This window comes from Nyctereutes procyonoides, unplaced genomic scaffold (assembly GCF_905146905.1).
Source record: "Nyctereutes procyonoides isolate TBG_1078 unplaced genomic scaffold, NYPRO_anot_genome, whole genome shotgun sequence".
NCBI lineage: Eukaryota > Metazoa > Chordata > Mammalia > Carnivora > Canidae > Nyctereutes > Nyctereutes procyonoides.
Genome location: NW_026575132.1, coordinates 17,871,876 through 17,896,850, shown reverse-complemented (window position 1 = coordinate 17,896,850; position 24,975 = coordinate 17,871,876). Strand labels below are relative to the sequence as shown.

Sequence of the window (24,975 nt, the reverse complement as noted above, 5' to 3'; positions counted from 1 at the left end):
AGGGTTTTAGACATTCTTAGTGACCACGTTTTTTTCTTCCTCTTTTTGGCAGTCACATACCATGTCAGGCTATTGACTATTTGTGTGTGGATTACCTGGTGAGGACCTCTACACTGTACAGAAGGGCCTGTAGGGAGGTCGCGAGAGCAGCTGTGGCAGCGATCTCCTCTCGGGCAGCGGGTACTGTCTCCACTTGTGATGTCTGCCTCTTTAGCTTTTGGAGATAGCAGGGAACTAGAGCTTCCAAGACCATCAGCATCTGAAGACTTTAATCAACAGAAAGGAAACCAAGTCACATTTTACATTCTACTTTGGTTGGCTGTGTCTTATTTGGGAGCGCAGAAGAATGAAAAACCTCCAGAGTGCTGACTGATTCTGAACCCCTTTCCCACCTCAACCAAGTCAAGAGTAAGTAGAGCTGTTAGACTGACTAATTAATTGATTACTTGAGTACCCAGTAAAAAGTGAGGAAATTCTGCTTGATTATATGATCTAGTTGGGAGGGGAAAGTAGCATATATAGAGCTGGTGGAAAGAACAGAATAATGATAGGTGGGGCTATGTACTCCAGCTAGAGAAATAAGCATCACAATGGTCAATAAAGCTTCCACTCAGGGATTTCCTAGGAGTGATTCGTCAGCTGAAACAAATTTTAGAAGAGATAAAATCCTTCCCTGGGAGGCTGGCCTCTTAAAGGTTAAGCAATTTTTGAGAAAGAGCCTGTGGAAACAGCCTTTGTTTTTATTTTTTATTTTTTTTATTTTTTTCTTAGTTTTATTTTATTTTATTTTATTTATAAATTTATTTTTTATTGGTGTTCAATTTGCCAACATATAGAATAACACCCAGTGCTCATCCCATCAAGTGCCCCCCCTCAGTGCCCGTCACCCAGTCCCCCCCCCACCTCCCTTTCTATCACCCCTAGTTTGTGGAAACAGCCTTTGTGATGCAGGTCTGAAAATGGCTGCTTACTGGAGTGAATAATTAAAAAAAAAAATCTCAACTACATTTTAATAAGAGACACATGTTAAATACAAGTACATAGGAATGTTGAAGGTAAAAGTAAGAACACCAATCAGACTTATCATAAAGCTATATAATAAGTAAGACAGCATAATATTGCTGCAAGTGGTGAGGGACAGAAGCAGAAAGACGTCCACCTTTAGGCCAGAAGGCTGATCTATAGCCTGCTGAGGTCTGATAGGGATCAAATACATGCTGGTTGCTACATTCTTAAAAGGTCTCACGACTGCCTATGTATCTCACCAATAGTTAATACTGAACTAAATGAAAAGCACAAGAGAAATCTTGTAAAAGTAATTTTATGAGAAGTTTGAAGAAAATATTTGTGATCTAATACTCCCTGCATGACCCCCTTGACCACGAAACATATAATCACCAGCTTTGTACAGCAAAAAGTACAGCTCTTTCTGACTATGGATCCTGTCCCCATGCTATTTAAATAAACTTACTAAGCTGCATCATATAACATCTTAAGAATTCTTTCTTGGGGGGAAAAAAAAGGGAATTCTTTCCTGGCTGCTGCACTCCATGACCCCACAACACAAGGAGAGACAAACAGACATGTGGGACAAAATAAAGAGTCTGAAACAAATCCACACTTGATTTATAACAGTGATGACATTGCGATGCAATGGGAAATGCTAGTCTTTTCCATAAATGGTGCTCAGTCTATTGTCTATTATATCTATATAGGAAAAAGAAATTTTGACCTTACTTTACATCATACTAAAAATTAATTTCAGATGGATTATCTGAGTATGAGGGTAAATACAATAAAGCATCTGGCAGATATTATAAGGGGATATATTCACAACCTTGGGTTAAGCCAAGATTTCTTAAGAGGACACAGAAAGCACTAAACAGTGAGGTAAATCGTAATACATTTGACTACATTAAAATGAATAATTCTGTTCATTAAAAGATAATGTTAAGCAAGTAAAATTATAAGTCACAGAGTAAGATATATATATATTTTTTTTTTTGGGGGGGGGTAAGAGATGTTATTTGAAATGCATATAACCAGTGGTATGCTGGCGTGGACATTTAACAGGGCAAGCAAGATAGTCTAGGTATGCATCTGTTTCCAACCCCATGTTCAATGATGTCATCCTGTTATCTCATACTCAGCCATTGCTACATGTTGACCAATTAGCAATGCTACATATGAGGGACTCTTCCCCCAGAGAACTGGCTATTAAATGTTTACCAGCACCCCAGTACATATAAGCTAAAAGTACTTATGTCAGACTCCTTAGACAAATTCTATGTATCAAATAAAAAAATACTGATAATCTCATTTAAAAATGGGTGTAAGGGGAATCCCTAGGTGGCTCAGCGGTTTAGTGCCTGCCTTCAGCCCAGGGCGTGATCCTGGAGTCCCGCGTCAGGCTCCCTGCATGAAGCCTGCTTCTCCTTCTGCCTGTGTCTCTGCTCTCTTTCTCTCTGTGACTCTCATGAATAAATGGAATCTTTGAAAAAAAAAATGGGTGGAAGACTTCAATAGACACTTTGCAAAAGTAGATATCTGAGTTTCATTAAATATCTGGAAAACTTCCAAACCTTTCAGTTGGTAAGAGGGAAATGAAGACTAAAACCACAACAAAATATCACTAGAACCCAAAGAAATAGCTAAAATAAAGACTGAGTATCAAGTGCTGATGAGGCAGTGGTGTACTGGAATGCTCATACACTGCTGGTGGGAATGGAAATTGGCACAGCCATTTTGGAAAACCAGTAGGATCTACTAACACAAAATATACACATATTCCATGACCTACCATAGCATTTCCACTTACAGAAATATAGACATATGTGCTCACAAAGATGTATACAAAAATTTTCTCTGCAGCATTATTTAATAGCTTCAAATGTGATATAATACAAATGTCTATCAATGAGAAATCAATTGTGGCACAGACATTACATGAAATATTCCAGATGAATGAAGAGCAAACTGTGGTCACATACAATTATATGGATGAAGCTAATGAAATAATATTGAATAACAAAAGTTGAACATTGACACATACTTACTATATTATTTCACTTGAATAGAGTTTAGAAATAGGCAAAGATGATTTGTGATGTAAGATAGTGGCTCCTCTGATTTTTCTATATGAGTGGTAGTTGTACAGATGGGTTAAATTCATGGAATGTTGGCAAAACTAATATATAATATATAATATATAATATATAATAAATATATAATATATAATATATAACGAAGCACCAGGTATAGAGGTAAAACTATAACATTATGACTTTTAAAAACTTTTTTGTATAAAAGTTACATTTAAATAAAATACATGTACTTAAAAAATTCAAGTACAATAGGGACTTGGTGTTACCAATGTTGAAGTGTTGTAAGAATTATACTTATTCCTTGAGAGATATCGCAGGGAACAACTGTCTAAGAGATCCTGATTCTACTCAGAAATTTAAGAATCCCTACAGAACAGAATAGGGGACTAGGGAGGATAATTCTTTAATTTTCAATTAACATAACAATATTGGACTTTGGCCTGTAACTTACAGTGACAAGAGAATTTGATTGTGAACTCTAATTTCTTTTGATTTCAGAGTTTTTGAATTTTTACTTGAGAGAGGACTTCATGTCTTTCCAGAAATTTGATAATGGGAAATAATTTTTAGTTAAATCTGGGGTTTTTCTATTTTAGAATCTTTATACCATTTATTATTGCAGCGTCTCGATCACTTCATCTCACTGCAGATCCTCTGATACACCCTATTAACAATGTACTGGGACACACTTGGAATGGAAACTAAGATAGGGAGTATTTTTACACCCAGGAATAGAGTGGGCTTGGAATTAACTTAGCACAGGGTTTCATTCTAAAGCCTTTTATGGAGCTGTGGTATTACAGGAGGACCCAAGGAAAGTGGGAGCAGGACCACCATTATAGACTGCAGATTTGCTCTCTTGAGGGTCATAGGCGCCTTCTGGTTGACCGGTATCATAATGTTTAATCCCCATGGTTAAGACGAAAAAAGCTGGGAATGCTAGGGGGATGGCTATTTCCTGCTCATTCTTTGTGTAGAGAGAGTTCAATTAATATGAATCCCTGTCCCCCTTTGCCCCTTTATACATTCTGTTCTAGGGAAGAGGGAAAGACTAATCTGAGAAGCAAACTGATAAAGATACACTGGCAAAATCAACCCAGTTCTTTCCTTCTTACCAGAGGAGCTTGCCAACAGAGTAGGACTTCTTTCCTCCACACTGAATTTTCAGAGTGGTCCTGTTTCAAACTTGAGCTTTATACCAAAAATATGATAGCATATAACATGAGATTTTGTTTATGAGTTAGATATTACAAGAAAAGGTCAAAGTAGATTGAGAAGTTGAGAGGGAGAGATTCCCTAATATTGATATAACTGGGGAGGAGGGCCATGGGGCTGATTAAGGCAGCACTGGGAAACACTTAAAGGAATGTGACTCAATTATTTTTAAGGATAACTACATAACATCCATGATTCATTTGAATCATTGTCTCTGTCTTTAAAAAGATTTATTTTAACAGCAAGATGAGACTGATTTTCATTTTGCATATCAGTACAAAAATCAGACCAGAGCCAATGTCCTGGAGTTGGGATGACACTTTCCATGTGAATCCTTTGAATTCCTTACACTTGGCAAAATGACAGGCAAGATTCATATCTTGCTCTTTGTGTGAAAGTTCTTATTGCTCCTTGAAAAGCATTTTCTTCAATAGTTTAAATGTCTTCTCTGGAATTTTGTTTTCTATTAATTTGTATTACGTGTCATGATGATATTTTCTAAACAAGACTAAACGTCTTAGTTGCTGCACAAATAAATTCCAAATTTTAGGAAAGTTTAAATGAATGAAGATGTACTACATTTTCCAGAACCTATGCTATGACAAGTTTCCTAAATGTAGTTATTGAAAACACATTTGCCAGAATATTACAGGATGATATCAGCAAACATAATGTTTATATTCATTTTTTATTCCTTTGCCGTATTTACAAATCACAAGGCCCAGAATAAAGGGCTGCATTACCTTCTGAACGACTCAGGAGCATATGCCACCACAGTAACACAGAGCTTAATGGCCTCACTTATAGAGAATGTCAGGTCTTCGTTTCCATAGCAGAAATCTGAAGGGACAGAAGGTCAAGGTACAAAGTCAGAGTGGATTCCTCCAGAAATAAAGAAGAAATTAGCACTCTTAAGATTCTAGTTCTATTTTATTGCCATTCAGGCTTTACTCCTAAACTGTGAGCATTAATAATTTCTTCATCTAAAGGGACTGAAATTCTGTTTCCTACTTTTGAGTAATCAGATAAAAAAATAAAAGTGCTTTCTGGGAGGTAGTTTAGGAAAAAAAGTCTGACCTCCTAGTGGATATCAAAGGGCATGTAGATGTCTAGGACATGAGACTTTATCTTTGAATTACCTCTAGTTCTACACATTCCATGATAATAAAAGACCATTTTAGAGAGTTACTTATCTAGAATTGCCCAGGAAAACTTAATTTTCTGAACACTGTGGTACTAGAGCAGTGCAGAATGAAGCACCAGTTTAATACAGTTTTCATGGTAGAGAATTCCTTATGCTTTAATATTTTCAAGAATTCTTAAATTTTTTAAAAAGATTTTATTTATTTGAGAGAGAGAAAAAAAGAGAGAGTGTGTGTGGGAATGGGGGGAGGAGCAGAGGGAGAGTGACAAGCAGACTGTGCTAAGCACAGAGCCCGCTATGGGGCTTGATCCCAAGACTCTGAGGTCCATGACTTGAGCTGAAACCAAGAGTTGGACACTTAACCATCCAGGCATCCCCAGGATTTTCAAGAAATTTAGGAAAAACAGGACATAGGAAATGTACTCATTCAATTTAAAGCACTTTTCCATGTTTTTGCTTTGATTTAGGTAAAAATATTTAATATAGAATTATTAAAAACAAAAACAAAAAGGGAAAAAGTAGGACAGGGCAAATTTTGTTTTTACCTAATGACTTAAGAGGCTTCTCAGCTTTGACCAGCTCTAAGATGTCTAATATGTCAGTGGTCTCTCCCTCCAGGGACTGTAGCAGGTCAAACAGGCACTGAGCTGACACACCTTTGCTGGGCCCATTATTGGCAGCATCCTGCATAAAGAAAGGCTATTTTAGTTTTATTGATTCCCACCTCAGCAATAATGTGTTTTGATCAGGAGTTCAAATTTCAGAAACATCACCACTGGTAACTATTATATTGATCTGAAATTCAGCTCACGCAATCACACATCCGGCAACGCTGCCCACTGATTTTGGAATGGAACACCTGACTTTCAAGGGATCTATTAAATGTTAATCTGGTACCAAAGAGACATTTGTGAAAATTCCTAAAAATATAGCAATAGGTAGACTGCCAGAACAATTCACATAAATGTTTCTCTTGGTCTGAGATGGAAGGACTCAGCATTCCCAAAAGAACTTTCCATAATGTATGAGTTGAATACTTCAAATATGTCCGGAGAAACAGATGCTTATTTTAACAACTCTGGGCATTTTCAGGTCTTGTTTGATAATGTAACTCCAAAATGCAGATGCTGCCTCTCAAATCTATTGAAAATGGCTCTGATTTATTAAAACAACAAATCCCTCTTCAATTCCTACTATGTGCCAAGCACAGCTCTGTACACTGAGGCTATAACCAAACAAACCCAAAAAAGACATACAAATAAAACAACTAAAAACAAACCAAAAGCAAACAGAAAAACAGACAAAGGTCTTGCTTTAAGGGAGCTTGAAATTCTTTTTTGGGGTATAGTAGAGATACATATTAGTGGAACAAATCCACGTATGGCATGTGATATGATATAAACACTCTGAAGAGAAATAAAGTAGGGTAAGCACTAGACAGTGACACAAAGGAATGAGAATCACTCTTCCTTTTTATTAATCGAGTATAAAAAACTGGGGAGTTGGTCTATTTATATCCCACAGGCAGAGATGAAGGTTGAAGAAAAATGAAGAGAAATAATTCATGATATTCGTATCCCACTGGCTGAAGAAAGAGAGCTGAGGCACTGATTATACAAATGGACAATACAAATGAGCAGGTGATATACAAAAATAGAAGGCTGATCCAGAACCTGTAATAACCTGCCCAGGAAACCAACCCCTTGTCCACAGTAACTAGACCAGGAAGTCAGTCTGCCATCAGTCAGGTTAGTAGGAAGTCAGACTACTAGCTCTAGAGTGGAAACCAAATAATAACCCCTTTAACCATTGGCCCCCAGATGGCCAGGACTTGATTAAAACTGACAGCTTCCCTAATCCTTGTCCCTGCTTCCAAGACGACCAATCAGAGTAAGGCAAATATGTACCCCTAACCAATTACATAGGGTGCCCCACTTCTAGTGAGCCTGCTCACAGCTCCCCCACACCAACGGCCTCCAATCAGGGCATAGCTGATTGAAGTCTTCCCTTTTCTCCACCTTAAAATGTTCTTAATCCTCTGTCTGCCTGTGAGTCTTTGCCAAGACACAAGTGACGGCGGCTAACTGCCTTGCCATAGAAGACTCTCACTAGGGAGACTTTGCTTTTTGTCATTGGGTTGGTCTACATTTGTTTCCACAGAGTGTACTTACAGGAAACTCCAGGAGAGGGGCCACACTAGCAAACAGTTGAAGCACAAATGGCTTCCGGTGTAGAATGTAGAACTGATGGCACGCAAATTCGATGGCTTGACGCAACTGGGGATTGCTTTCGTAATCAGAGTATACCTGTGGAAAGACACCACACAGTCAGCATATCAAAGTTGCGTTTGCTTTTAAAACCCAGCTATGGAGGGACACCTGGGTGGTTCAGTCGGTTAAGCGTCTCTTGATTTTGGCTCAGGTCATGATCTCAAGGTCTGAGATGGGCCCCCAGTTGTGCTCTATGCTAGGCGTAGAGCCTGCTTAAGATTCTCTCCCTCTTCCTCTGCCCACAACCCACCCCACCCTGATCCTCACAGTCTCAACCTCTTTAAAAACAAAACAAAACACCTCATAGGCCATGGGAAGCATCTAGGGAAATGGTTAACTTAATAAACTGGTAGATGGGAGTATAAAAACAGTATAATCTCTTTTGTGAGAAATTTGGTAATATACACAAATATACTTTTTTTCCCCAGGGACTTTGTCACTAGGAATTTATCTCAAGAATTGGACAAATGTACAAAGATGGATATACAAGAACTCTGACTGCAATTTGGCTTATAAAAGTGAAAATTTTGAACAACTGTAATTATTCATAAATTGGGGCAGGTTGCATGGTATATACAACAGAATATTATGCAGTTATTAGAAAGATGCTCTAGCACAAAATGTGCTACATGAGAAAATGCCCATGATATTCTTAGTGCGATGTGAGAAAAGTAGGTAACAAACTTGAATATGCGGTATGATCCAACTTTGGTTTAAAAAAGAAAAGGTACGATAGAGTGCCAGGATTTTCAAGAAGTATAAATAAATGGTTATCTAGGAAAGAGGATTATAAGTGATCTTTGTTTTTTTCTTGAAATTTTAGCTTCTGAATTTTATAACGAGCATTCATTTTTGGTAATCAGTAAAAAAAGTTATAAAAATAGAGAAGAGCCAAACTATTTAAAAATAGGAGAAACCTGATATTAAAGAACATTTCTTGCCCCCGTAGACTGAACTGCACTTTGCACAAGCATGTGTTACTTTTATCATTTTTATTAAAACCTCCATAAAGGAGAGGACTTAGGATGAGCCCCTAGGCTCAGTCGGAACTACTCCTAAGTGCAGCCAGGTATACATTAGACATGAGTACAGGGAAACTGTTCCTACTGAAGTCACCTCCTCCAATCTCAGCATAGCAAATTTAATGCCAATGGAAATCTCTGTTCAGAGATCAGAAAACCTTTCAGAAGAAACATCAGCAAAACACTTGCCATACATTTCAATAGAGAGCAGAGCAGTGATCCCCAAACTTCTAGGGCATCAGAACCACCTGGTGTTCTTGTAAGAATCCAGAATGGGCTCTGACCCCACAGTTTCCGATTAAGTAGGTCTGGGGTGGGGCCCAAGAATGTGTATTTCTAACAAACTCCCAGGTGGTGCTGATGCTGCTGGTCCAACAGCCACGCTTTGAGAACCACTCAAAGAAGGGCAAGAAGAAATGGGAAAGCATATTCTGGGTCTGGGAGGTCTCAGGATAGAATGGGATACTGAGACCTTTTGGAAATTTCTGGAGAGATTTCATCTGGTGCCTTCTGCTGCCACCAAAGAAGATAATCCCACCATCAAAAAGTTTTAGTGCAGGTTTTGTTGACCTGCCATATGGGCAGTTAATCTTCTGGTTAGGACGGTAGGGCCACAGCACCTGCAGCATGGTGGGGAGAATCCACTGGTAGCCACTGAGAGAGAAAAGGTGGTTGAAGTGCACGGCGCTGTTGATGACGGTGGCCGCATACTGTCTGAGCAGGGCACTGTCTTCTGGGTGGAGGATCAGAGCCCCATTAAAAACGTTGAGGAAGAGCATGATCTCATCTCCCCAGGGAAACTCGCTCGGCATGCCCAGGAACATCTCCTCCAGGAGCTGGATCCACAAGCTTTTCTGAAGAGTGTCGAGGCCAAACAGCTCCTTGCCAGCTGTGAGAACATGAAACAGCAGAGACAGAATTAGCCACACACCAATCCTGTCGGCGTGGGAGGGCCATCAAACCCGGAGGGCACTGCTGTTTCCCATTTGTTCCAATTCTGGGATTGAAGATGTACTGCTGAAATGCTTCCAGCACACAGTCCTGGCATTGGTATCATACTCCCTCGTTCTCAAAGGACTTCCATCATCACCTTTTTCATTCAACTCTGTAGGCAAGACAGGGCTGGCATTTGCGACGTGTTGCTACTGAATAAGTTGTGGCTTTGAGAAAAAAAAATAAGTTGTTTCAGAAAGTAAATGGCAGGGGTGCCTGGCTGGCTCAGTGGTTGAGCGTCTGCCTTTGGCTCAGGGCGTGATCCTGGGGTTCTGATCAAGTCCCACATCGGGCTCCCTTCGGGGAGCCTGCTTCTTCCTCTGCCTATGTCTCTCTCTCTGTGTCTCTCATGAATAAATAATCTTTAAAAAAACACAGAAAGAAAATAGCAGGGCTGGGACTGGTTCTAGATCTTTTAACTCCTGGACAGACTAGAGCTCTTTCTATCTTCCCTGAGCTTCTGGGTGAAGAAGACATTGAACATTGGAAGCTAACTAAATATCCCAAATTAATAATTAATCAACAGGGCAAGGTTTCAAAGTGAGCCCCTTTCTGGCTGTCTCTCTCTAGATTCAGGTGTGACTGAGATAGAGTAAACCATGAACTGATCTCAAATGCGGAGTTCGGTGACTTTTGACAAAAATACAGAGTCCAGTAACCAACGCACCAATCAACATGTAGACCATTTTCATCACCTCAGAAAGGCCCCTCAGCCCCTTTACAGGAAATTCACCCCACAACCCAGAAGCAACCACTGTCCTGATGCCTGTAGATGAGTTTTGCCTCCTGAACTTCATATGAACACCTGTTCTTCACCTAGTCAAGGACTCCCCTAACAATACCACACGACTTCCTTCAGCTGCTTCTGATTCATTCAGAGCAGTGGTCTCAGTTTGATCCCTGCAAGAGCAGCTTCAGCATCACCTGGGAACTTGCTCAAATTCCAGTTCCCGGTGGGCTCCGTTCCAGAGCTACTGAATCAGAAATTCAGGAGGGTGGAGCCCAGCAACCTGTATTTTATCAAGTGTTGCAAGTGATCCTGATGCACGCAGGGCTGAGAAGCACCTGCTTAGAGAACGGTGTGCGGGTTAAGATGCTCTCCAGCCGGGCACAAAATGAGGGCATAGGAAGCCCAAGAAAAGAAATGACTTTTTTTTTTTTTTTTTTTTTTTTTTTACTTGACACCTTGTGGATCACTGAAGAGTGAAAATTCAGCGTCAATAGCACTTCGGGGGAAGGAGGGTAGTCGGAGGAGGTCTTCCTGGAGCATGGAGACATGGGACTGTTTGTGGGCTGTGGGGATCTTCTGCGTCAGGGAGATGAGAAACAAAACCCGCCCGACTTCCTCCAGCTTCCGAGAGAACACCTAGCAGCAAAGAAAAGGAGGAGCAGAGGAGAAGTAGAATTAGCAACTCTGAAATTAAGAGGAGCAAAGAAATTGAAGTAAAATCTTTTTTTTTTTTTTTTTTAAATTTTTTTTTTTAAATTTTTTATTTATGATAGTCACAGAGAGAGAGAGAGAGAGAGAGAGAGAGAGAGAGAGGGAGAGACATAGGCAGAGGGAGAAGCAGGCTCCATGCACCGGGAACCGGACGTGGGATTCGATCCCGGGTCTCCAGGATCGCGCCCTGGGCCAAAGGCAGGCGCCAAACCGCTGCGCCACCCAGGGATCCCCTGAAGTAAAATCTTTAATGGTAAATGGGACTGATACAAAATTAAGGGGGGGAGGGTGTTGAATTAAGGGAGAAATGTTTTCTTTTTTCCTTTGCCACAAAGAAGGAGCAAACAACGCTTGATTGACTCTCACTTCCTGTGTCCTCCTGCTCCACAGAAGGAAGTGTTTCTGATGGGCTTGCAGGCTGGAGGAGCACAATGCAAGCATTGTCAGGAATGGTTCCATATTCAATAGAGCCCATTTGTTTGGATGTCATAACAAGGAAGACCTTTTCCCACAGGAGCCAGTCAGTTGGTTCCAAGGACCTCTCCCATTTCCACTGATGCCTTAAGCTGTTCTGGGTTTTTCTTTAAAAAAAAAAAAAAAAAAAAAAGAGGATGAAATGGGATCCAGGAAGAACCTATCTTGAGACAAGAGCTGATGGGACCTGGATGGCATGGACAGGATTCTCTTTGTTCCTTTCCTGTTGGCGATTGGTGGGCAGGGGGTGGGACGAGGAGGTCTATTAGCAGTCGGAAGCTGTGGAGGAAATTCCAGGGCCAGAACCACAGGCTTGCATATTTCTATCTCCCTGCAGAACTGAGAAATCTTAAGCTTCCAACTTGGAAGTGTGCATAGAACAAGAGCTCCATTTTATGCAATTTTTAAAAATATGTTCGTAAACTTAAAAAAAACATACTAGTGAAGTGCTATTGTTGATTATGGTTTTAAGTCTTTTGCTGTCAAAATCAGGGGCTGGGATAATTTGGAGGCAATTATTTTAGGAATTATATATACTTAAGACCTTATAGTTATGTATACCTAAGACCCGACACCTCACACATTGTAACACTTGCATTATTTTCCTTCTTTCAAACGTAATTTAGGTAGTTAATGCTAACTACGTTTTTAATTACTTAAGTGGTCTAATTCTATGCCATTCTCATTCATTTCATAAGGGTATTTTTGAATAGTTTGATGCTAAATTAACCTTCTTGATATGTGCAGAGAAACCAAAATGATAAATTATCCTGAAATTCTTTTTCAGATATTTTATTAAAAATAGGGGAACCTGGGGATCCCTGGGTGGCTCAGTGGTTTAGCACCTGCCTTTGGCCCAGGGCGTGATCCTGGAGTCCCGGGATCAAGTCCCACATCGGGCTTCCTGTATGGAGCCTGCTTCTCCCTCTGCCTGTGTCTCTGCCTCTCTCTCTGTATCTCTCATGAATAAATAAATAAAATCTTTAAAAAAAAACAGGGGCACCTGGGTAGCTGAGTTGATTAAGCATCTGATTCTTGGTTTGGGCTCAGGTCATGATCTCAGGGTTGTGGGATTGAGCCCCCCACTGGCCTCTATGTTTGACATGGAGTCTTCTTGAGATTCTCTCCCTCCCCCTCTGCCCCTCCCCCTGCTTGCATGCTTGTGTGCTCTTTCAAACAAATAAATAAATAATCTTAAAAAATAAATGTAACACAGAGATCATATTAAAACTGTACCATTATTAGAGTCATAAATTATAGCTATATTTTGTATACAAAATAATGAATTGCCTTATTCCGTTCCTCAGTCTTAAATGTAAGTACAACTGCTTGATTATATCTCCTCCTGTTTTAAGGGAAGTTAGTAACATGCCTATGGTCAGGTAACCAGTCAGTGGCAGAGCTAGGACTGTGTCCAAGTCTTTGCACCTTAGTTCAGTGTTTTTCCAGGCATAATACATTGGTCTCTTGTATTTTATTCTCCCCAACCAGTGTAAACCTCTGTGGCAACCTTCTAATAGCTACATTATGTGTACTTCCAATCCTGTTTTACAAAAATATGAAAAAACCTGGAAACGAGTAGGTAAACAAATGTGAAGATTTCTAGTGTTTATGCCCAACAATTTGTCATAACATTAATCCAAGTGAGTGTTCCTTAATATCTTTGCATTATGATCCAATTTATGAAAATTAACACACTGTTTTGGAGAACTATTGACCAAGGGCCTATCCAACCACTCTCTCTAGAAAGGACCATATCAGAATAAGAACCTCAGGGTTGGCAACACACTCAGTGATCATCTATCCCAATGATTTGACAAAACCATATAATTAAACAGAAGTGGTCAGGCACCTGTTTCTGAATGAGCTCCTGTCCTTTCTCCGGATGCATGTGTACAAGGTTCAGCTGTGGAGATACTGACCTCCGGAAAGGATAAATATCCCGAACATAGGTCTGTGGTGGGGTTACACAAAGAAAAGAGTTCAGATGATTAAACTTTTACTCTCATCTCCTTTTTAACCAAATGTCAAATGAAATTTATATATTTTCAAATGTTTTATCACTTTATGCTCTCCAATTCTATAAAATCCCAGGGAAGGTAAGCTGCCTCCTCAAGAAAGCATCAAACCACCTAGCCTTAGCACCCTTTCTAAACACTAGGCTGCTATATCAGGAGCAAAGGAGTCAAAAGCAATTTAATGATAATAATAATAGAAGAAGGTCATCATTGTCAAATGAGGTCAATGATCTTTTTGAGATGCCCTTTGGTCATTAAGTCAGGTCACCGTGGTCATGCTCAACACAATAAAATGAGGAACAACAAGGACACTAAAATTCCAAATAGATGCACATAATTATTATATGGGCAACTTAATTTTTCATCAGGATGTAATAGTAATGAGTGCTTTACTTGCCTTGTCTCCTTTAATTATTGCTGCTTATAGTAGATACTATTATCCTCTTCATTTTACAGACAAGGGAAACGAAGGGTACAAAGGTACAGTGGAGAGTCCAAAGCTACACTGACAGTAAGGTGGTGTCACCTAAGTGGCCACACTCGTAACCTCTGAACAACAATGCCTCCTTGAGTGACAGCAACATTCAGGAAAGGCATGACAAGTTTCCAACACAACTCAACATGAGCTTGTCACTGCCCAGTCTCACCTTATTGTAGTGGATAAGATTCCATCTTTTATCCATGAGAAAATAATGGGTTGACTGAGATTCTGGGATATTAAAAAACTCCAGACACTCCTAGAACAATAACAATAAGTGTCAATAAATGTTTATGGAGAACATATACAGGTAGTAAGCTGGAAGATACAAATATCATAAAAACATGCCAGGTAGTAAGCTGGAAGATACAAATATCATAAAAACAAGGTAGCGGCTTATAAGGATTATACATCATATACTTTTTGTAGTATCTATATAGATAACAGCTATGCATTGGGTATGGATACACAGTTGCCCAAAGAATGATATAATAAAGACTGGTAATGTAATATAAGCCATCTGCTCTCAAAGTGCTAAAAGATGTACAATCATAAATTCAGACTGAGGAGTGAACTGTGGAGGCACAGTGGCATCTACTGGTCTCAATGTCGGGAAGAAAGCATGTTAGGAATATCATTAAAAATAACACAAGTTACAACACACTGAAGAATTATTACATACTGTATTCGAAGTTCAATGTCTTCCAAGTAGATAACTTGTACAACCTGCACTAGGACCCCAGTACTGGTAAAAAAGAATCTGAGCCTAGAGAGGACATGTTCCATTTAGGTCACGCTGGTTGTGGTAGAACCAGGGTTTGGACTTACTCTGCCTTCCTGCCTCTCTAGCATTCAGTGTGAGCAGGGAAAAGTGGTGGTTGTTGACATTTGCTTCAATAGGCCTTAGAAATTCTCTGGAGATATCTGGGTGAGGGTTGAAGGAGGCACTTGGTACTGAAATAAGATATACACGTTTGGTAAAACTGAATTTTTCAGAGGCCTTTCCTGCTTACATCTGGGCCTGGAGCTGTGTTCCAGGAAATCAGATTACCAAAAGTCTGGAATCCAGATAGATGCGGAATCACTGTAGTACTTCACTTATTAGTTTACCTTAAAAACCTTATAGGCACGTATATCTATGGATTGCCTTTCTTCCGACGTGCACAACCACCATAACCATTAAAGACACTTTCTTGACTCACCTGTTTTATTCTAAGGTATATATTTTCTGCTTCTCCACTCATTTCTGTTGGTGGAAGTCAGACTATACACTGAGCAACTAGGTGCCAGAAGAATCCCTGGCAGGATCATCAGCTGACAGAGACCTGCCCTAGCTCCCTCAGTGTGTAATCCCAGGGCACCTCCAGAACTATCCCTAAGTCATACCAGGGAGCTCCTAAGCAGGAATCAACAGCATTCCAAGAGGAGTTAGTACACACTATGGTATCAGGCTGCTGCTTCAGCTAAGACAGAACCTGCATGCATTTGCCTACCTCAATGCAGAGCTAAAATGTGGGTAGGTGTGGGGGAGATGATACAAGAAAACAGGGAAGTATTCAATAGTGGAGCAAATTCTACAAGAGGTGAATCAATGCACATATTGATTTGAAGATAGGAAAATACCATTTAATTCTAAATGGTATGATCAGTGAGATGGCCATAGACATTGTGCATTAAAAAATCATTTCTGTTGAAAGTCATTCCTACCTTTAGCAGGGCTTCGAACTGAGTGTCTTCATGGACTGGTAACTGGGTTGGGATATCACACTCATTCTGTCCATGAACTACCAAGGTTTTGGTACCTACAGAAGCCAAACAAATCAAAACTCCACTCTAGGGAAACTTTTATTTAAGGCACAAAATATGAAAATATGATCAATAGCCTGATGTTTTTCTTGTTATGATGGTTACTCTTGGTGAGTACTTAAAGGGAATTGTGTATTGTACTAATATCACTTTTTTTAAATTTTTTATTTATTTATTTATTTATTTATTTATTTATTTATTTATTTATTTATTTATTTATGATAGTCACAGAGGGAGAGAGAGGGAGAGGCGCAGAGACATAGGCAGAGGGAGAAGCAGGCTCCATGCACCGGGAGCCCGACGTGGGATTCGATCCTGGGTCTCCAGGATCGCGCCCTGGGCCAAAGGCAGGCGCCAAACCGCTGCGCCACCCAGGGATCCCAATATCACTTTTTTTATAGTTAAAATGCATGTTTTAAATATTGTTTACCAATTAAATAACAAAAAGCTACCATTTATGGAGTTCCCAATACCTTTACACGTATTTTACATGCATAATCATTGTTAAATCTCACAGCAACCTTATGGTAGGGGTATTATTATTTTTCATTCTACAAATGGGAAAATGAAGAAAACGGACTCTTAGAAATAAGAACTTGTAAGTAACCTAGAGACACATTTATTTAGCAGAAAAGTCAGAATTCAAACCTTAAGCATTGCAACAATATATCCCTGTATTTTAAAGAAATAATCATGCAGTGATGGTTAAGAAAATATAAACAGATATCAGCAAAATCATGACAAGGACCTGAAACGCAAGTTAAATTTATAGTTTCAGGATTCTGCTTGACTAGGGAGTTAGTACTTATTCTACTTCATTCATTAATTATAAGTCCTTGTGAACATTATGATATACCTTGGTTTTTAATGAGCCGTTTCTCAGTCTAAGAACGACAACAAGAATTGCTTTGCTATAATAAAAACTGCTCACTTTGTTGGATAACCTATTGAGTATATAAATACACAACTTCCACTTACAGAACGCTTGCTGTGAGTCAGGTAGGACAGCAAGTATTTTATCTACCTAAATGCATTGACTACTCATAATTGTGCAGTGTGAATCACATCCTTGTTTTGCCCATGAAAAAAGAAAGCTTAAAAAAATGATGTACTTTTTCATAGCTAATACTAACTGTACAAATAATAAATGGCAGTAACATGATTTTAATGTAGGACTCTACACTGCCATACCCTGTGTTTTCATCTTTATATAATTTTGCATTTCTCTTTATTTTAATACATGGATCATCTCATATTTTCTCAGTCACTGCACCAGGATAAAGACTCGGCCGAATTTCCATCTTAAAGGAAAGCAAGCTATCAGAAGTGAAAAGGAACCACAGCTAGAGTTTACATCACACGTCATGTTCTTTTGTTGTTCTCTCTCCATTTTTCCTGCTTGTCCCTTTTCCAATTTTTCATAAAGCCATCTCTCATAGAGTTTACAAAGATCTGGGGTCCATGCCATGCAAACAGTATTATTCCCCTTGCAGTGCCAAACATTCATTCAAGAAGGCTCCCCGTTCAGCTGGCCCTCTGCGATAGACTTTAATAAATATTCAACCCTGGCAGCTCTTCAAGGACTAATTCACGTGGATCAGTTCTGATGTCTCCCCTTTCATGTGGCAATCACTGACTTTTAAAGGATGTATTTCTTCAGATTGTATGAAACAAAAATTCTTTGAAGCCCTCAACACCAGGGTCAGGTCTCTGAAAATTTTCTCATGAATGAAAGAGGCAGGTTGGTCTTTAAAAGGCTTATTTACATTCTTAGACAAAGAGAAAAGTTGTATCATCCAAAAGCAGTAGTGGATTACCTGGCATGGATGCGGTCACCAGGAGCTTCACCTCACACTGCTCCTTCTTCATGGTCTGCTTGAGATCCTTGAAGAAGAGGCCCTCTACATATCCCACCACCTCCCATAGGAAAGTCAGAGTGGCTGAAATGGCATCCATCCCCCATTCGCAGGGGGTCCGCACAAAGTACATGATTAATCCCACCTAAAAGAACAGGAGGAGGTTACAAAGCCACAATAATCCTGAGCAAACATTCTCATTTCCTTGGCTTTTCTTTCCTTAATTAAATATTCTTTTGTGTCTTCATATTCTCCATTCAACGGTTCCTCTAATACTTTCAATAGCAGTAAGCAAGAGAGGGTGTAACTGAAAAACCAACCAGAGGAGGTTATGTTTTGTGTATCATTGAAATGGTGATTTGTTAAGAAAGCAGAAGATTGTTTTTCCAGGCTTCAAGTGAGTTGGTAGCTCAGGAGCTGAGGCCACCCCGAATTAATCTCAACACGATGTTTGCTGAAACAGTAATTGCAGATTGGGTTACATATAATAGTCTGAACCAATGAATACTCTGCTTGGCAAAACTGGTGAACTTAACAGATTTTTGTTTGTGTCCCCTACAATCTTGAAAGCCTCAGTGTCCTTTTGAACATATTTAAGTTGACATTTAAAATGTCTCATCCTGAGGGAATTTTTGTTAATAGGAGAATATGTTAAACATTCTCTACATTGAAGTAAAAGGCAGATTGACTATAATTAGAATGTGTATTTCAATGAATTTGATTAAAGAAATTTTTACTACTTATTCAAGTGTGCACAACAAAATCATAAAGAAGTAATGTAAAAGCTTTCCTTGCCCATGGCTTTATCTATTTGTTCTTGAAAAATTTCTTAATCCTAGAAGATTCTCTAGTTCTATTGAAAGAATCAGCCTATGGTGTCACTAACCTAATCTGCTTTGGTGGTTCTGAAGGTTAACCACCCTCCTGAGGGTCAACCCTCATCTCTAGTAGAAATCTATCAAAGACAGAAAAAAGTGGTAAGTCCTATGGGTTTAAAGTGCCTTGATCCATCAGAAATGAGGCTTCCTTAAAACTCACGCAGGACATCAGACTCTTTGTCTTACATGTCTGTCAATTGAATCTGGTGATATCTGAGCTGGTCAGAGTGGGGTTTCCTTGTGGACAGTAGAGGAATGATGTTTGAGATGGCAGGCATGGTGCATAAGTGTTAGGGCATATTTGTTAAGTTGAGGATTTGGAGATTTATTCCCTTAAAATTATCTGAGTACCCAACCCTTTAAAAAGTTTTCACATACCCCTAGATGTGCTCAAACCCCAGGGTGAAGATCACTGGGACAAAGTTCAACAGTCCCAAACAAGATTAGAACAGATGGGTCAGTGGTCCCAACATGCCCTCTTTATGTATCCTTAACAGTCATTAGAAAAAAGAAATATACAATAAGGGTAATGGTTTAAAAAGGACTCTGCCCTTCACTGTTTTGCCATTCGGACTCCTTTTCTAGTCCATTCAAGGCATCCATGTACTTGGGATTTGAGGAAAGATTAGGGTTTAGAGAGAAATGTGAAAACAGGAATTTATATTTATATTGTAAAACAGGGCTGTACAGCAAAACCAAATTGTTGCCAGCTCTTTTTTCTTTCTTTTTTTTTTTAAGATTTTATTTGTTTATCCATGAGAGACACAGAGAGAGAGGCAGATATATAGGCAGAGGGAGAAGCAGGCTCTGTGCAGGGAGCCCAATGTGGGACTTGATCTCAGGACCCTGGGATCACCCTCTGAGCCAAAGGCAGAAGCTCAACCGCTGAGCCACCCAGGTGTCCCGCCAGCTCTTTTTTCTATTAGCTTGTCAATCACCGAGCTGAGAGGACCTATATCTTCTATTAAGGCCTATTGAGAGCTAACAGGGAAGAGTATGGAGGAAAGGAAAGGAAATGTCCAGCTTCTTATCCCAGGGCTGCAGGATGATGGAGAGTGATGGGCCAGGTAAGCATCTCCCCTACGCTAGTGACCTGAGGGAATGGGCTGACACACTGAAGGGGCTTTTGCCTCCAATCTCCGTTAGGGTCTCTGACAGAAGTTCACTTCCGGGCCTTTTGATATCAACCAGGATGCCACATAAACATGGCAGGGCACATAATTAAACTGAGGAAGGCCCTGACATTTGCCTTTGATAACCTACCTTTGGGTTCTGTGTGGGGTAGACAGGACCAAGAAGTAGAAATTTTGGCTGGAGAGCTTTCTGGAATGAGTTGCCATAGACTGGTGTCACTGAGCATAATGCTTTAGTCAGGGGTCTTCCTAAGCTGGAGCCATAAGGGACACACAACCAGAACCTAGAGGGCTGTTTAGCACCAGCAGGAGCTGAGGTGATGTTGTTTGCCAGCAAGTATCCCGGGCAGCCCATAGATTCCCAAAGTCATAGCAGCCATGGGCTTTTGCTTCCTTCAGCCAGGCATCTAGCAACTAACCAGATGAAGAACATTGTCTCACAAAGGAGGAAGCCAGAGCAAATATTGAACAAGAAATAGAATGTTCACCAAATGTAGGAGTGCTGACAACACTGACTCCGATTTTGACCATCTCGTTCATGTCCATGTCGTGACTTCCCCTGGGACTGTGTCCTGGGCCCCTTGGAGGTTAGTGTATGCCCTGAGCAGAATGCTGGAAGGCTTGTTCTGAGCTTCCTTCTAGCACACAGGTGGCGCCACTTTAGATAACTACCCTTTCACTTCACCACAATGCCCTAGCTCTATAAAAGCTGTGGATTAAGGGTCTGTACTTGGCAGAAAATAGCTGCCTAGCACTTGGATTGGTGTCTGCCCCCATCTTCCCTGTCAGTAAATTACTCTGAACCCAATTCTGTATGAACAGTATAAAGTGGCTTGCTTCATTTTTCCATCTCAAAGTGCCTTCTCAGTCTGGAGGATATTTTACTGTCCCTCCTCCACCTTCCAACAACAAAGATCTTTTTTTTTTTCCTCTCCAACCCCACACAGTGTTTAGAGATGAAAGAAGTTGGAAAGGAGGAGAATTTCTAGAGACTAAATATTTTTAGCCAAGAGAGACTGAACACGATCCAGAGTTACTATTTATATGTTTTTATCAGTCTGAACTTCAAACCGGATTGGACACTTATTTATATTCTTTCCCTTGTCAACCAGCTGGTGGGCACTTGGGAGGAAAACCAAATCAGTCAGAGATGAGAGAAAGGGATTACAAATTTTCTCTGCACATAAGAGCTGTAGTGTCAAGTTTTGCATTCTGCTACAGATGCATGTGGATACTTGTCCTCTTTCCCGACCTGCTAGAAGACTAACAATAGTAAGGGAGAAAGAAGTTCTCCCCACACAGACATTCACTTGGCCATTTGTCTGGATTAAGGTGCAATTTCAAAGAAGACGCATCAGGCTAATCATCCCCAAACTGCATATTCTTTTAGGGTGTAAGGAGGAGATCCTAAAGAAACTGGTACATTCTGGAGGGTTCAGAAAGGAGCTATTGGGATGGTTTAAAGCAAAGATAGTTGCTATGGAAAGATACACTCATAAATACTTTCTATCCAGGGCAACATTTGCCTCTCTCTGTATGCATGTGTCTCTGTGTGTGTGTGTGTGTGTGTGTATTTTAAAAGTGAGATAGGAAAAAATATGTCACTAAAATAACATATAAGTTTTCTTAACAGAAAACAAAAATTAAGAACTAACATAAGCAAGTTGTATGATGCCAAAGGAAGACAGAGATGAAACTGGCATTTCTTGAGTGCCCACCATGTGCCACGTAGTGTGTCAGCAGGGGCTTCCCCATACAAACAGTTGGTGAATTTAACTGATCATGATCTACCTTCAGCCATATCATTAATGGGATCTTATTGAAAAAAAAAATTCCCTAGACCTTTTTTTTTTTCTCATGTTGCTGCTTCCTAACTGGAAATGAACATTTTTATCTTATTGGAAGCAAAACTCACCAAGTAGTTGAAGAGGATGTGAGACGTCTGGGCAGGAAAGTCTCCGATATTTAAGAGAAGTTTGCGCAGCATGTACATTAACTCATCCTGAAAGAAGAAGAGAATTTCCACATCTCATTCTGCTGCCATGCTGCAGGAAATAAAATTAACTTCTTAAAAAGTGAGGGAAGCTCTTCCTTCTCCCTCATGTTGCTTTCCACTATGTCCAGCATTTTCATATAGTATAGGTGATACTTATTAAACAGTATTTAAACCAACTGTAATACCTTCTCTTAGGAGCTAAACTATGAAATCACTGAGCAGTAGACAAGTTTTTGTTTTTGTTTTTTTTAGTAAAAATTTAGACTGTGTCTACAGGTCATAGGCAAATCACAGGAAAGCTGTACATTTTGTCAACTCTATTTGTTGTGACTTCCAAGTGTGATGGAAATGTAAGGCAGACCTAAATGAGGTGTAATGAACTTCACAGGTCTGCTTTCTAGGTTTTGAGGCGAAGAGATAAAGCTAGGTCGAGAGAGGATAAACAGAGATGTCTATAATTAACCTTACCTTTCAGAAACTAAACTTAACCTTCCCACCAACAGGATCATAACACAGAAATGAACAAATACTTTTTAAAAATCAGAGTATTTTGCCATTGCTCAGAAAACTACTTTTATTTGGCATAATCTTCTTACAGGTGGCCTGCTAAATTATTTTTTTTAAGAAACGCACAGTTTCAACATATTCTAATAATCCTACCTGTATCACAGACTACCAAGCAATCAGAATTCAGGAAATGTACCCATCACTAAGAACACTAAGCTGAATTTAATCTTTGTCTATAAGACTGAATATCTTTCAGTATCTTAGGGTCATCACCACTCTTGTACCAAACACATATGGAGACATTAATCAATGGACCAATTTGAAAGAAAACAGCAAATTTTAGTACTGTTCATCATTATCATTACCTAAAGCACTTATTTGCTATGTGTCAGACATTGATGTTCTCTACACAGCGCTATGAAGCCCATTGTCTGCTTTCAACAGTGTTCACACACATAGCTACATGGCTATACTCTAAAGAAAGAGGAATTTACTTGTCTATTGCTGATGGTCAGTTTTTCCAGAAAATGTCGAAGAACTGTTGATGGATCTTCAATTAGACAATTCCATAAGACTTGTTGGGCCACAGCGCTCACTTCAGAAGAGAGAGGACATTGAACATTTGTCTTAAATAGAGACAAAGTATTAGATGAACTATTCAAACAATTTACTAAGCTTTAACTAGTCTCTCTTTTTTGCCTTAACAAGGTTCTGTGAACTCTTTTCCTGCTGAAAGGTAGATATTTGTTCTTATTGTTGTTTGTTTCTGAACATTTTCACCTATAAAGAAAAGGTAACGAAGGAGTACAAGATGGTCTTTAGATTTTAGAATTGCTGTTGTAAAGAATACATTTGTGATTCACAACAGTATATCATTCAGCCTTAGAAGGAAGTCCTGACATTTGTGATAATAAAGATGGATTCTGAGGGCATTATGTTAAATGCAATAAATCAGACAGAAAAGAACAAATACTATATGATCTCACATGTGGAATCTAAAATTAACCAAACTCGGGCAGCCCAGATGGTTCAGCAGTTTAGCGCCGCCTTCAGCCCAGGGCATGATCCCAGGGTCCTGGGATTGAGTCCCATGTCGGGCTCCCTGCATGGAGCCTGCTTCTCTCTCTGCCTGTGTCTCTGCCTCTCTCTCAGTGTCTCATAAATAAATAAAATCTTAAAAAAAAAAAAAAAAACAAACAAACTCCTAGATACAGAGAGCAGACTGGTGGTTGCCAGAGGTGGGGGTGCAGTAAATGAATGAAGGTGGTCTGGAGGTAAACACTTGCAATTATAAGACAAATGAATAAATCCTGGGGAAGCAACGTACAGCCTGGTGACTACCGTTAACAATATTGCATCATATATTTGAAGGTTCCTAAGAAAGAAAGTTTTAGAAGTTCTTATTATAAAAAAAAATGTTACTACAGGTGGTAATGGGTGTTAACTAAACTTTCATAATATATGCATATATCAAATTATTATATTGTATGCCTAAAACAAATACAATGCTATGTATCAATTATATCTTTATTTATTGATTTAAAAGATTTTATTTATTTATTCATGAGAGACACAGAAAGAGAGAGAGGGAGGCAGAGACACAGGCAGTGGGAGAAGCAGGCTCCATGCAGGGAGCCCGATGTGGGACTTGACCCTGGGACTCCAGGATCATACCCTGGGCTGAAGGTGGTGCTAAACCGCTGAGCCACCCACGCTGCCCTATATCTCAATTTAAAAAGAAAGAATACATTACTGAATCTTTGTTTTAGAAATTAATATTAGGAGTGGTAAGTATTTACCAACTTAAAGTCATCTTTCAAAGTTGGTTGTATGGAGAAATTTCTAAAGTAATTATTTGGTTTTTAGAAAATCTGTTTTGGTTTAGAATGCATATGAATTAGAGTTGACCTTTTACTGTTCGTGTGAATGCTTTAAATAGTATCTCCCTCAGGGGATAAAATAGTTAAGCCAGCCCTAATTAGGCTGCCACATCTAATGAGGATGTCTTAGGAATAAATAATTATTCTTAACGTGAAGTACTTCTTCTTCTTTGGTGAAAATGATCAGGCCAAGACTGCCTGAAAGTGCCCCAGCTAGGGAAGCAGGTGGATAGAAGTGAGTGGTGGATAAGCACTGGATGATCTTCAGTCTAAATGGTTTAATTAATTTAATTTTCTAAACTAGAAATATAGGATTTAGCATGAATTTGTCATTCAGCCTGTGTTGTAAATAAATGATATCAATATTTTGCTTCTGAAACCAACCATCCAATTAAAAATGTGAGCCATATAAATAAGTAATATTAACAAGAGATATGTAAATATAAGCTCTAGCTTTTATGTGTCTTTATAAATAATTAAAACAAGTGTGGGTTTTTCTTAAATTGAAATTGATTGTGAAACTAACTTTGTACATTATTTTTATTCTAATTGCTGAAGTAGGGCAATTTAACATTTAAAACATGAAAGATACAGAAAAAGACAAAAATAAGACTGGTAAGTCTATCATTCACAGAAACAATCATAAACATTTTGTAGTATGCCTTTTCATGTATTGTGAAAATTATATTTAAATGTATTTTTAAATAATATGCAGAAAATATTCTTTGGTACTTGGTTTTTTACTTAGCAATTTATTAAA

At 39.3% G+C, this 24,975-nt stretch overlaps 1 protein-coding gene across 1 annotated transcript in view; it reads right to left on the bottom strand.

Annotated features, from left to right (window-relative positions):
- Positions 1 to 24,975, bottom strand: part of UNC80 (unc-80 homolog, NALCN channel complex subunit) — a 214,769-nt gene that overhangs the window by 40,884 nt on the left and 148,910 nt on the right. Inside the window, 12 exon segments of the mRNA XM_055345384.1 lie at positions 96 to 266; positions 5,063 to 5,159; positions 6,009 to 6,147; positions 7,635 to 7,769; positions 9,376 to 9,644; positions 10,934 to 11,114; positions 13,516 to 13,617; positions 14,329 to 14,418; positions 15,867 to 15,961; positions 17,783 to 17,966; positions 21,748 to 21,834; positions 22,830 to 22,930. Of these exon segments, the coding sequence (XP_055201359.1) occupies positions 96 to 266; positions 5,063 to 5,159; positions 6,009 to 6,147; positions 7,635 to 7,769; positions 9,376 to 9,644; positions 10,934 to 11,114; positions 13,516 to 13,617; positions 14,329 to 14,418; positions 15,867 to 15,961; positions 17,783 to 17,966; positions 21,748 to 21,834; positions 22,830 to 22,930 (1,651 nt within the window).